Raw genomic sequence first — 12,758 nt, forward strand, 5'->3', positions numbered from 1 at the left:
TTTTTAATAGTCTTGCCAATTTTTCAGTTGAAACAGCATCAAGTTTTCAAAAAATTAAGAGCCTCAGGGAAGGGACCAGCTTTCAAGATAACAAAAGTGACACCAAGAGTCTCCTCCTAACAGGGACCAATTCTACCTAGAAGTTCCCTAAGAGTAACTATTGAGTCTTGTGAGATAGTCTGTGTATCTCAGAGACCACCTGGGATGAGTTAGAACACTGACAGAGATGGTCCAGTGTGGAGAGAGGACAAACAAAATAACTGCATTTCCTTGTCAGATGAGCTCATGCAAGGAAACCAGGGAGAAGCTGAGAAAATATAGACAATGGCCACACTCAAAAATAATCAGGAAGGCATTCTAAATACCACATATTGTTAACAGTGTGCAAGTTGATGCAATCAGAGAAACAGGCAACTTTTTAGTAACAGCTGGTCACAGGTCTTGAGAACTCAAGAAAACAATAGTAGACACAAGAGCCAAACGTCTCCTCAGTTGATGGTTAGGATCTAGGTATTTTTTCTAATGGCTCCAAATAGTCAACGAAATCTACTGTTGCCAAAAACATCAAAGCAATTCTGATTTTTAAAAACCCAAACAAATTTTCTGCTTCTCCTCCAAGATCAATTCTCAAGGAAAAACCAACAAGCAAAAAACAAAAACAAAAAAAAAAAAAAAAAACAAAAAAAAACAAAAACAAAAACAAAAAAAACCAACCGATGCTACAGAGAAGCCTTTTTACTCACATTACCAATTTGAATAACAATACTTTTGCTATTTTCTATGTATGAACAATCCTAGGACATTCCCCTGAAAAGTAGATGTCCAGTGGCTGGCTATGAGAACTCTTCAAGAAATTTTGAAAGGAGTAAGATGAACATAATACAGATTTTGGAATTCCTGACTAGGAGGTATATAGGGAAAACAAAGGGAGAGGACCTTTATATCTAGATCTTTAGGAAGTCAGAAGAAGGATGAAAGGTTTATTTAGCAACAAAAAGGAGTTGGGGTGCTTCCCAAAAAAACTTTGGTAGAGAAAATAGGAATGCTAAATCCTAGGAAGCCTGTAACAATCTAACAATTGGTCCAAGTTAAAGATAAAACTGTCCAAACAACATTAAAGTCTAAAGGAAGTTGAAAACTAGTTGATGATTTTTGCTTCTGTAAAAATTTACAAAACACATGGGTTTTGGTCTCTTTTGCAATGTTCATATTGTATTCACTTTTCATATGACGAGTTGGATTTTTTTTCTCTCTTACCATATCTTCCAGTACAGCTGATCAGCAATTTTCTATTTCAGCTATTTTTATAAGTACCTGTTAATCAGAACAGTAAACTCAGGGCTAAGCCATATACACACATCCCACAGTCATAGATGGAACACCTTAGGATGTGTATATACAAGAGATTACATAAGCAACTGTCCCTCTACTTGAAAACTTGTTTCCAAATAAGTTTTTTTTAAACATCCCTTTCAGTGTAACAGAACATTACTTAGTAAAATATCAATAGGTACGACAACTTCTTTTTCTTTTCAAGGGAAATCACAAAACATGTGAACAACCAAGTCCAGGGTGGTTTTTCTATTTGATAAATACATCCAGAACTCTGTACAGTAAATAAAGTTTGCATGCAGTTTAAGTATCTTTAAATGACATTTTAAGCAAATAAACCTTTTGCTTCATAATTAATGGTGTATAAGAACCCCCCCTCTTTTTTTTTAATAGCCTTAGGGACCTCTTCCCCAGTTCCAAAGAGGAATCATGAAGACCAGGTACTTTCTTAAGAATTTTCTGCACATCATACTAAATAACATGCAAAGAGTTCAACAACATTCTTCTTAAAGGTTAAGTATTAACTCTTTAAATGGGCATGTTAACCACTGAAAAAGTCGACTCAACTATTTCCATTACACTGCTTCATTTGGTCATTGGTAGTATAAAAGAAGTCAAATAATATAGGATCAACAGGTTAGTTTATCCACTGCTACTGTATATGATACCAAATACTCAGAGGCCAATGTTTATGCAATATAATTGTATTGGTTTGGATTTTCTTTATCTCTTTCCATGTAATCCCGATCAATTAAGGATTCTATTCTCTTCTTAAGATCAGCAGGCTGTAAAAGAAGGCAAATTTTCAGTGCAAACCTCATCATCATTGGCTCAAGCCCATGTACCAACACCCCATTAAAAATTTTTTTTGGCTGACTAATTTAATGTATTTTATCTCCTTACTTTTTTAAAGAGAAAAAATATAATGAAAATAAAACCAGATTAAGAAATGTTTTTATACTATACATATACTGTCACATCTTGTCATATCATTATACAATACTGTTACTTTTCTATTTTAAAGATAGCTTTAAAATTTTTTTTAATGTTTATTTTTAATTTTTTGAGAAAGAGAGCTAGAACACGAGTGGGGGAGGGGCAGAGACAGAAAGGGAAACACAGAATCTGAAGCAGGATCCAGGCTCTGAACTGTTAGCCAGAGCCCGACACGGGGCCCAAAAACTATGAGATCATGACCTGAGCTGGAGTCAGACTGAGCTACCCAGGCAACCCAAAGGAAGTCTTTTAAGAACCAGCTATTTTCAGGGAGCCTGGGTGGCTCAATTGGTTAAGTGTCCAACTCTTGATTTTGGCTCAGGTCATGACTTCACGGTTCATGAGTTCAAGCCCTGCATCAGGCTCTGCACTGTCAGCACGGGTTTGGGATTCTCTCTCCCTTCTCTGCCCCGCCCCTGCTTGCATTCTCTCTAAATAAATAAAACATTTAAAAAAAAAAAGAACCAGCTCTTCTCTGCACAAATACAAAAGACTAACATCGTAACTTCACAGGAGGAATACATTACAGTTTAGGAAACCAGAATGCTATTTAGTTTTGCTAAGAGAGTCTGAAAAGACTAAGTAGACCTTAAATTTGGGCAAAAGGTAGTTCTCAAAGTCAGGTTGTATTTTTATAAATTAAGATTTAAAAAATGTACTGCAGAAAACACTATTTACAAAAATACTACAACAAATGGTCTGATAAGTGAATTACCATTTCATTATTCAGGTCTCTGTATTTCAGGTTTAAGATTTACCTGTTATCTACTATAAACAATTTGGATATCTGAACTCTACCTATGGTTGAAAAATCAAGAAAGCTTATAACTTGTTCTCATGTTTGCATTCTTAGCTCTTGGATGACAAAATCTCATTGTCTTTTGTATCTAGCCTATTAAAAAAAATGTAATCTTGCTAGTAGTTTTTCAGATTGCATAAAATGGCCACTTGAGAAGGCTGAAGAAGGAAAGTGGTCTGATGGGGAAGCCAAAAAACAGTATTACAGAAATCCTTTAATTGCCGTAGCACCAGTGATCTCTTTGGCTGGAGGTGAAATGGTTGTAAGGCAGAGCATATGGGTAAGAGTGTGGTAACAAGAAGGCAGTATTAGATTTGGAGAAGAGAGAAAGCCTGTCTTATTAGCATTAATTGCTAATGAGCACTTACTACATGCCAGGCCCAAAGCTAATAAGTTTTGTACATATATCATACCTCATTTAAGCCTCACAATAAACCTACGATTTATTTTTTTTTTTAATTTTTTTTTTTAACATTTATTTATTTTTGAGACAGAGAGAGACAGAGCATGAATGGGGGAGGGTCAGAGAGAGAGGGAGACACAGAACCCGAAACAGGCTCCAGGCTCTGAGTGGTCAGCACAGAGCCTGACGCGGGGCTCGAACTCACAGACCGCGAGATCCTGACCTGAGCTGAAGTCGGACGCCCAACTGACTGAGCCACCCAGGCGCCCCTAAACCTACGATTTAAATAGATTATCCCCATAGACGAAGTGATTTACCTAAGCCTAAAGGTCATGAGAATCTCAAGAGCCAAGAGTTTATCCAAACTCTATGAAGTCTTTATCATAACAAAGGTTTGGAAATCTTCTAAAAAAAAAAAATTTGAAAAATAGGCCAGTAAAACACCACATTGTCTAAGCCTCTTTAATATTGAACATCTACACTGGAACATGTCCATTTAATGACCAATTTCAGGTTGCCAGAACTGCTAAACTTTTCAAAAAGATGCCTAATGATGGCTAGTTATCTGTATAGAATTTTTTCTTTAAAGTTTATTAATTTTGAGGTGGGAAGGGGCAGACAAGAGGGAGAGAGAATCCCAAGTACGCTCCCCACTGTTAGCACAGAGCCCAATGCGAGGCTTGAACTCATGAACAGTGAGATCATGACTTGAACTGAAGCCAGGCACTCAACTGACTGAGCCGCCCAGGAACCCGTGTCTCAATAGTTTTTAATGGACACTTACATAAGCTAAATAAAACAAGATATAACTGAAAATAACCAAATCTGTCAAAATATCAAAGTAGTTCAAAAAGAAAATATAAACAAAAATAAAACAAGATCAAAAGATAATGTGAATGAACCTGAAAATTTTGCATTTAGCAGCTAAACTTTCAGGTGTAAGAAGAGCTCTTATAAATAGTTTTCCCTGTTGTCACCATTATCCACATATGATAACAAAGGGTTTTTTTGTGGGGGGGAATCAGATATATGAGCAGGAGAAATCAATCTATGTTTTTAAGATTCATGTCTGGGGACGCCTAGGTGGCTCAGTTGGTTAAGTGTCCAACTCTTGGGTTTCAGCTCAGGTCACGATCTCTGTTAGTTTGAGCCCCACGCTGGGCTCCACACTGACAGCGCAGAGTCTGCTTAGGATTCTCTCTCCCTCTCTCAAAATAAATAAACTTAAAAGAAAAGATTCGTGTCTGAAAATCTAACATGTTCTTTTTATGTAACAAGCTCAATACAAAAATATACAAGTACCTACCTTTACTGGAAATTTCAACTGGTTGTACACTTCTGAAACAAGAAGATTGTGGCTAAGCGTCTTTCTCATCTTCATGATTCGAACAATTGCAGCATCAATTTGGTACTGTCTGTCCTGAAATACTCTTTCTGTAGTGCTTGCTTGTTCTTCAACCTAACAACAAAATTTTTTCAAACTTAGGAACTACACCTGAAGTGAAATTTGCTTACACAAACTGAAAATTTTAGGGCCATGACATACTGTTAATTAATGATTTAAATATATTTAATTATTTACAGAATGCTTACAAATACAGACGATGACAGTAAAAACAATACCTTTCTGTCCTAATTATATTGTCCTGTACCAATGAAGTAATGCCAATATTGGTTAATGTGTCATAAGGGGTTATTGACCAGATTTCTGTATGACATTAGCTTTTCCGTAGAAGTGATGGACTCTGATCTCTGACTTATAGTACTAACTGGAGTCAAACTTTTTAAAAATTATTTTATAATACATAAATCAGAAATGCAGTGTTAAGTTATTATAGTGTTCAAAACCACCAGAAATTTAGGTTATGAGTCAGTTTATCAATTTTAATGCTAAGGCAAAAATGTTCATCTTTATCACCTAAGAGTTTGGGCTTTTTGCAGCCCATTTCTTTCTGATACAGCATAAATGCTGTAAAAGGACACAGTAATCTTCTAAGGGAATATGACACCTTTGATGTGAATGTGTATAAAACAGGAACTTGTCTGAGATACTGCCCTCTGTCTCACATTAAAATTTTTCCTCATGTACTGCATTAAACCTTTGGAACTGAAACCAAATGATGTCAGGAAATGCCGCAGTTGTTTGTTTCCACAATACAAGTCCCTTACAAATTCAAATAGCAGAAACAAAAACTTCACTGTTAATCAAAGAAATACTAACTAAATCATCCAGAGTTTTCACCCAGCAAATTGGTGCAGATTTAAAAAGTAAAACAATCTTTAGTGCTGCTGGTGAGGGCACCAGTAAGACAGGCATTCTTGTTGCTAGACAGAGTATAAATTAGTCCAGTCTTTCTAGAACACAATACAACATCAGTTTTAAGATTCTTAAACTGTTCATACTCTTTAACCCAAAAAATACATACCTCCATGAATTTATCATAAAGGAAGTCTCAGAGAGATTAAAGTACAAAGATATTTCTGGCAGTTTTGTTTACAGCACTAAGAAATTAAGAATTTAATCGTCCAGCAGGCATTGGTTGAATAAATTATAATGGCCATGTAAAAGAACACTGTGTAGCCACTTGACATTTTATGAAGATATTTAAGGGCATAGAATATTCTAAAGACTTAATGTTAAGCAAAAAAAGCAGAATACAGAACTATCTTGAGTATCAGGCCCAGTTGTGTGTACTTCCCCCCCACCCCAAAAAACTGCAAGATCAAGTACTGAAATATACTGAGCTAAATATAAGCACAGAAAACGTTAGTGCCAATAGTACAGGTATGAAACATTCTTTATACATTTTTATTATGAATACATGTAATTCCAGTGCATCAGGACAAGGAGAATGCAAAAGAGATACCGTTTCTTTCATCTGGATTTGATTGATCTTTATCCTGAAAAGTTTGTGTTTGAAATCATCATTACAAATGAACTTGTCACCATCTTCAATATCTTTGCCCTTTGGATTTTTTGCCAGAACTCTAGCTTTGCCACAGGCCAATGACTGCAGTGTTCTCCTTAATTCTCCATCCTCTGAAGAAGAAATAGTGGATTATTTGTTACTAGCTCATCAACATAAACAGCTACGTTCATCTCAATCTAGCTTCTACCCCATCCCTCGATTAAAACTGTTTCCTTTTTTCCCCAAGGTCAAGGTCTTCCTCTTTGCCCTATCCAATGACCTTTCTCCTGTGGTTCCCTAAAGGCTCCAATTATTCCACGTGAATAACTACCAAATCTTCAGAAATGACATCTCACTTCCTTCTAGTCCCACATTCAAAAGACACCTCCACTTGGCTGTTTAACTATCATCAACTCCAATATGTCTAAAATTTTATTCATAATCTTCCCCATAAAACTGTATATTCTTTCTAATTGTTAGTCCTGAAACTACCAATGCACTCTGGTGAGAAACCCTGGCATCATCTTTTAACTGTCCTTCCCCTTTTTCCTTCATGTACCTAGTAGCTGCTTCCTTAGAGATAGATGCCTCTTCTCCATTCTCGTTGGCCTCATTCAAATTGAAGCCCCTTATCGGTTTAAGCCTGAATTACCCTGACTAGTTTCTGGACTGGCATCTCTTCATCCTCCAAGCTGCCCTATTGTCTATTGATTCCAGGTAAGTTGTGTAAATAAGCCACTTTCATGATGTCTCATACTTGAGACCCTACAACGTAGGTTTCATTTGCTAGATCTTCAAGGCTCTCCATGATCAGGCTCTATTCATCTTACCTACCCTTATCTCACTATTCGATGCTGCAGTTACATTCTTCATGAATCCTGCCCACACTGTGCTCATTCTTACCAAGACTTTTCTCACACTATCTCCCCTGGCAGCATATGCCACCTCCCTAACTAAAACTTGAAGGCCACCTCAAATATCACCTCCTTCATGACGGATTTCCCAATTATGCCAGCCCACAGACGTTTCTTGCTTCACTAAACTCTTAACACAGTCCTAGTCAGCCCCACAGATTGATACTTATTGGCTGTGAAATTATTACAAATGTGATTTTTCCCTTTCCCCATGATTATGAGTGCTAAGAGGGATTATTCCTTTGTATCCCCCCAGAGCTCTTAACCTTAGCGGAATGCACACAGCAGACACTGAATAATGCTTGCTAATTGATTGACTCAACACAAACCTATTCCAGTAGCCTGCTTGATCTCTTCTAAACTGAACTCCTCTCCCTCATTAAACATTAGCAGCACCAGGGTTTGAAAGAGAGAGACCTGGAGTTCTTTTTTACCCTGTTGGAGAAACAGCAGAGTTTAGCCATCATTTTTTAAAAAACACATGAAAATTAATCAAATCATCAATAATCTTTAACAGGAAAAGCATTTTTCCTTCAGTGGATTTAGAAACGTGGATTAACATTATACAGAAAAGCCAGTACGTTCAGTGTAGGGTTTAGGTGTGATCCTACCTGAAATAGAAAAGAAGGATTGGGTGACCTTTCTATGGGTCTTTTTCAAAATGTCTTGTAATTAAAACAGAACAACAAAGTAATGAAAATTAATAACTTGGCCTTATTGCCTGGGTGGCTCAGTCAGTTAAGCATCCAACTTCGGTCTAGGTCACGGTCTCACCATTCCCGAGTTTGAGCCCCACGTCAGGCTGTGTACTGACAGCTCAGAGCCTGAAGCCTGTTTCACATTCTGTGTCTCCCTCTCTCTCCCCTTCCCCTGCTCGCACTCTGTCCCTATCTCTCAAAAAAAAAAAACGAACATTAATAACTTGGCCTTATTGCATCACTTCAGATTTTTTTTAAAAAGCAGCAAGAAATCACTATTTCAAATGCATTTTCAACTTGTTAGATTCAAATTAGTCATGAAAAGTTGCAGGAATTTTTTGAAATTAGATATGGAACTATTCTCCTTTACATCCACTCTATTCCCTAGCTCCCAGCAACAAGAAGGTTCCTGTCAAGAAGTGGAAATGGGAATCCTGTATCCACAGGTGGGGAAAGGATGGCAACAAAAGGGTTACTGTTTGTGGTTTTAGAGCAGAGCCAATTCAACCATGAAGACCACATTCTTAATAATATACACAAAGCAGTCACTGTTATATATTTAGGATAAACTTGTAAAACAAATCGTCAAGTTAAAAGGAATGACCTCTGTGGTGAGCATAGTATAATGTATAGAGAAGTTAAATCACTATGTTGTACACCTGAAACTAATGTAACATCGTGTGTCAACTATACTCAAATAAAAAGTGTTTAAAGGAGAAAAAAGGATGACCTCAACAACAAAAATGAAGATGAACACTAAGTTATGGGAACATCTACTTACCTCTTTAAATTCTGCCTTTAGCACACAGTGTCCTAGGGTTGACTGCCACTGAAGTTTCCTGCCGCTATGTTTGCCTAGGTAAAATGTCTTGAAAATCTCCTGAAGTTTTACCATCTACAGTAAATAAAACACAGCTTTATTTAAGCTCTGTATCCAGTATCGCTTTCACCATTCTTTCTATTCACCTCATGTATAATAATTTCTGGAAGCTTTCAGTATCAGTTTTTATACCTGGTAGGTCCACTGATCACTTTGATGTAAAGTAATGATCTGCCAACTACCAAATCTAATAGCATTCATCAGCCTTTATACACTTCGATCTCTCTGCAACATTTAAACACCCCCCCTTTTGCAACATTCCCCTCCAGTGGCTTTGTGCCTCCATATCATGCTGCTTCCTTTACCTCATGACTGCTTTTTTGTTGGTTTCCTTCCTCTTCCTACCACCTGCCAGATGTGAACCTTTTCCAATGTTCTGTCTCAGCCCTATTTTTTTCTATTTCTACATTCTTTTCCTCTTAATGAGGGAGATCTCGACCCCCTTGGCTTCCATGATCATCTCCATGAAGGATTCTCAATATCTATCTCTAGCTTTAACCCCGCTTCTAAGCTTCAGTCCTGAGTTAAGACATTTCCCCAGAATTTAGGATGGATTTACTCAAGCCCATTGACTCAGCAATCCAACCCCCAGGTGATATATAGGCAAGAATTTTTGAGAGCTGGGCAGAAAGATGGGTGCAATCTGGAAAACTGAAAAAAGAGTCATGAAAATTGGCTCTGGACCCAGAAACTTGACATCATTAACTATGCTCTAACGATGTAAGTACAAGAATAATAAAAGGAAGAGCAAAATATTAAAACAGTTGGCATTTGGTGTTGGCATGCTGACACAAACCTTTAAAAAGTATCTATTTTTCAATGACAAACAAAATAGAAGTGTTATGTATTTCTGTGCTTATAACACAAGTCCTGAACAGCAACTCTTACCTCTGGTGGTAAGTGGACTTCCATAGGCACATATGTTGGCCAATAACCCATTGTCAGGATATTCACAGTTAATTCAATATTCCCAGGTACATTCTGGTTTTGCATATACTACAATAAGATCAACACACACAATGAGGTCTTTAAAAAAGTGCATACATTTCATGTCATAATAATAGCCCATTCAAGAAGTTCCCCATTATAAAATTACATGCCAACACTGACCATCTTTAAAATAAAAGGGAACTGTTATAAAAGGACTATAAACGAAGCCTCTATCAAATGCATTAGCTAACATTTTATTACAAAGGCACACAAGGATCATGTGACCTCATTAGAGGCATTATCGACTTCAATAATCTCTCACTTATGGCTAGGCTGTTATAGGTAGAATCTCATGTCCATTCTTTTCCCCCTACCACCTGCAGTCCCCACCTTTGGAGACGCCTAATGTGACCTGAACAACTTGTAGCAACCCCCATTCCTCACCCCACCAGCCAGCCCAAGTATCCACTTTTTCACGTGCTCCACTGCCTGCTTGCAGGGGGTAACGTGAAGTGGTGAAGGAAGACGAAGGGGAAAGAGCAAAGCAAATAAACCCTATTCTGCCACTACTATGGGAATGTGATCCTGCTGCTCTTTCTCTTGTGTTGTCCACTATCATTTCCCACCATAGCAATATAGTGGTAAAGAAGCCATTACAAAAACCCTGAGAGGAAAATTTAACTTGCTATCACTATTACCTATGCTCTTAAATGTTTCAAAATCATCTTAACCAACATCTACAAAACCGTGGATCTAAGCTTTTCATTCCCAATGGCTCCAAAGGCCTTTTACAACCATTTTATTGAATCTCCTCTCTCCCCATTGCGAGCTTTGAACATATAAATCACTAACAGTGACTGGATGTTAGAGAAAGCCCCATTCTCACGATCTAGCTACAGTTTTTCTTGTCCCGACTTCAGTTCAATGCATTTTATTTGCTTTTGTGTTACCCTGGGTGTATACTGGGAATAAATTCTGAAGTAGGTCAAATATATTCCATTGGTGATTTCTCTAATGTGAACATCATCTAAGCTGCTATGATGTATTTACAACAAATGTAGGTTCCTATTTATCCTCTTCAGTGCAAACCACAGAAAGGAAATAACTAAATACACTTAAGTTTGAGAAATTAAGTAAGAGTTTAACTCACTTTTACCTGTTTGAACTGAATCATGATGTCTTTAGAAAGTTCCATGTCTTTAAACATTCCTTCAAGTTTGCTGGTGAAAGCAGCTCCACATTCTATTAAAGATGTTTATACATTTATAATATTTTAAAGTGGTGAAAACAAACAATTGAAAATTGAAAACATGAAATGTAAAATGTATTTTAACATGAAATATGATCTGTAACTGTTCATAAGAATGAAAAAATCCTTACCCCAAAGTGTATGCCCCACTAATTCAGAGCCAAACTCTTTAATCCTGTAGTAACCTTATCTACTATTTAGGCATAAGATAAATGGAAAATATTTATACAAATAATAAAAACAAGAACAATGCTTTATTTTCTAAAAAACTGCAACCGCTTTGGATATGTACAATAGGATGGAAACCTCATAAACTTACTCAATTTACATTTTCATCATCTGAATAATGATTAACGAAAGAGGCAAGTAATTAAATAAAAATTAAGGTAGCATTGTCCCTCAGAAATCAAAGAAAAGGAATAGAAAGAATGACAATCATACCATGTTTAAGTTTGGACAACATTGATTTTTCAGCATCTACAGATGCACTTTTCCCAACTAACAGGCGCTTGGCTAAATCTTTCTTATAGAAGGCCTCAAAAACATCCTTACCTATGTTAAAAAAATAAAATACAGCTAAGTTTCCAATAAAAAGTTCTGACACAATTGCTCCCAAGTGCTTAATAAATCATACCATTACTCCAGGTTATTTAAATTTATACATTTTACCCAAGTTCGTTAAATGCAACAGACATTAGAGGTAGATATTTATGCTGGACATTTCAAATGTTCTTTGCTGTAAAGAAGACTACATTAACTTTTCTTTAAAAAAGTTTTAGTCGACTGGTGGCTTTGGCATTAACAGATTAAAAAAAGTAGCAAAAATCAAGGCTCTTAATAAGTGGAAAAGTCAAAGCACAAGGCAATTAAGTAATATTCCACAAGTACCCCAATGAATTAAATGCAACAAATCTAATACAAATTTAAATATCTAACTCCCAAATACTCCCTCCAGGTTGAGTGCTCTGTTCTAAAAGATAAATTTTAAGGCAAAAACACTTACCATAGATAAATCTAAATATGATCATAATTTTATCCAACATTTTTTCAAGTTCTTCATCTGTAGCTTCTTTGTTGCCTGCGCGAAGCTTTGAATCTACATACTTAGCTAAAATGGGGGGAAAGTTTGTTTAGTGATCATTAGTATCCGTAAGATACTAGGCACTATATACACCCAAATAGGAGCATGATACACTGAATTTTTCAATGCTTCAGAGATATACATGCATTTCTAAAGTCTCCAAAGTCAGGGACATCAGGTGACTTATTCAACATCACAGAGCTAATAAATACCAGAGCCTGAACTCAAACCCAAGTTTTCTGGCTCCGTATCTCATGTACTTTCCACTATCCTGATGGTTAGTAAAATGGGGTATATGTATCCTGGGGGAGGTAGTGTATACAGTACCATGCTGGAGTCATCAAAAACATTGATGATGGGGGGGGGGGGGTCCAAGATGGCAGCATAACAGCCTAAACTCACTTCCTCCCATGAACAGACCCCAGCTACAGCTCCATGGAGCATTTTGTTTTGAAAAACATCTGAAAACTGGATGAACTGCTCTCTACAACAAAGGATAAAAGGATCACAGCAAGATGGGTAGGAGAGGCAGAGACACGATATTGTAACACACAATAGGGAAAGATT

At 36.8% G+C, this 12,758-nt stretch overlaps 1 protein-coding gene across 5 annotated transcripts in view; it reads right to left on the minus strand.

The window, feature by feature from the left end:
• Positions 1 to 720: 720 nt before the first annotated feature.
• CUL4B (cullin 4B) overlaps positions 721 to 12,758 on the minus strand; it is a 42,561-nt gene continuing 30,523 nt past the window's right edge. For 3 of the 5 annotated variants that reach the window (XM_040467992.1, XM_040467993.1, XM_040467990.1), the window contains exons 13-21: positions 12,114 to 12,218; positions 11,552 to 11,662; positions 11,012 to 11,103; positions 9,820 to 9,927; positions 8,833 to 8,946; positions 7,683 to 7,788; positions 6,398 to 6,570; positions 4,837 to 4,989; positions 721 to 2,117 (exon numbers count right to left, since the gene is read on the minus strand). In XM_040467992.1, the coding sequence (XP_040323926.1) occupies positions 2,022 to 2,117; positions 4,837 to 4,989; positions 6,398 to 6,570; positions 7,683 to 7,788; positions 8,833 to 8,946; positions 9,820 to 9,927; positions 11,012 to 11,103; positions 11,552 to 11,662; positions 12,114 to 12,218 (1,058 nt within the window). In that variant the 3' untranslated portion in view covers positions 721 to 2,021. The remainder of the gene's footprint in view (positions 2,118 to 4,836; positions 4,990 to 6,397; positions 6,571 to 7,682; positions 7,789 to 8,832; positions 8,947 to 9,819; positions 9,928 to 11,011; positions 11,104 to 11,551; positions 11,663 to 12,113; positions 12,219 to 12,758) is intronic. The other 2 variants (XM_040467991.1, XM_040467994.1) reach the window with 1 other exon arrangement.

Source organism: Herpailurus yagouaroundi, unplaced genomic scaffold (genome assembly GCF_014898765.1).
Source record: "Herpailurus yagouaroundi ecotype Mexico unplaced genomic scaffold, PumYag 67641, whole genome shotgun sequence".
Classification (NCBI taxonomy): domain Eukaryota; kingdom Metazoa; phylum Chordata; class Mammalia; order Carnivora; family Felidae; genus Herpailurus; species Herpailurus yagouaroundi.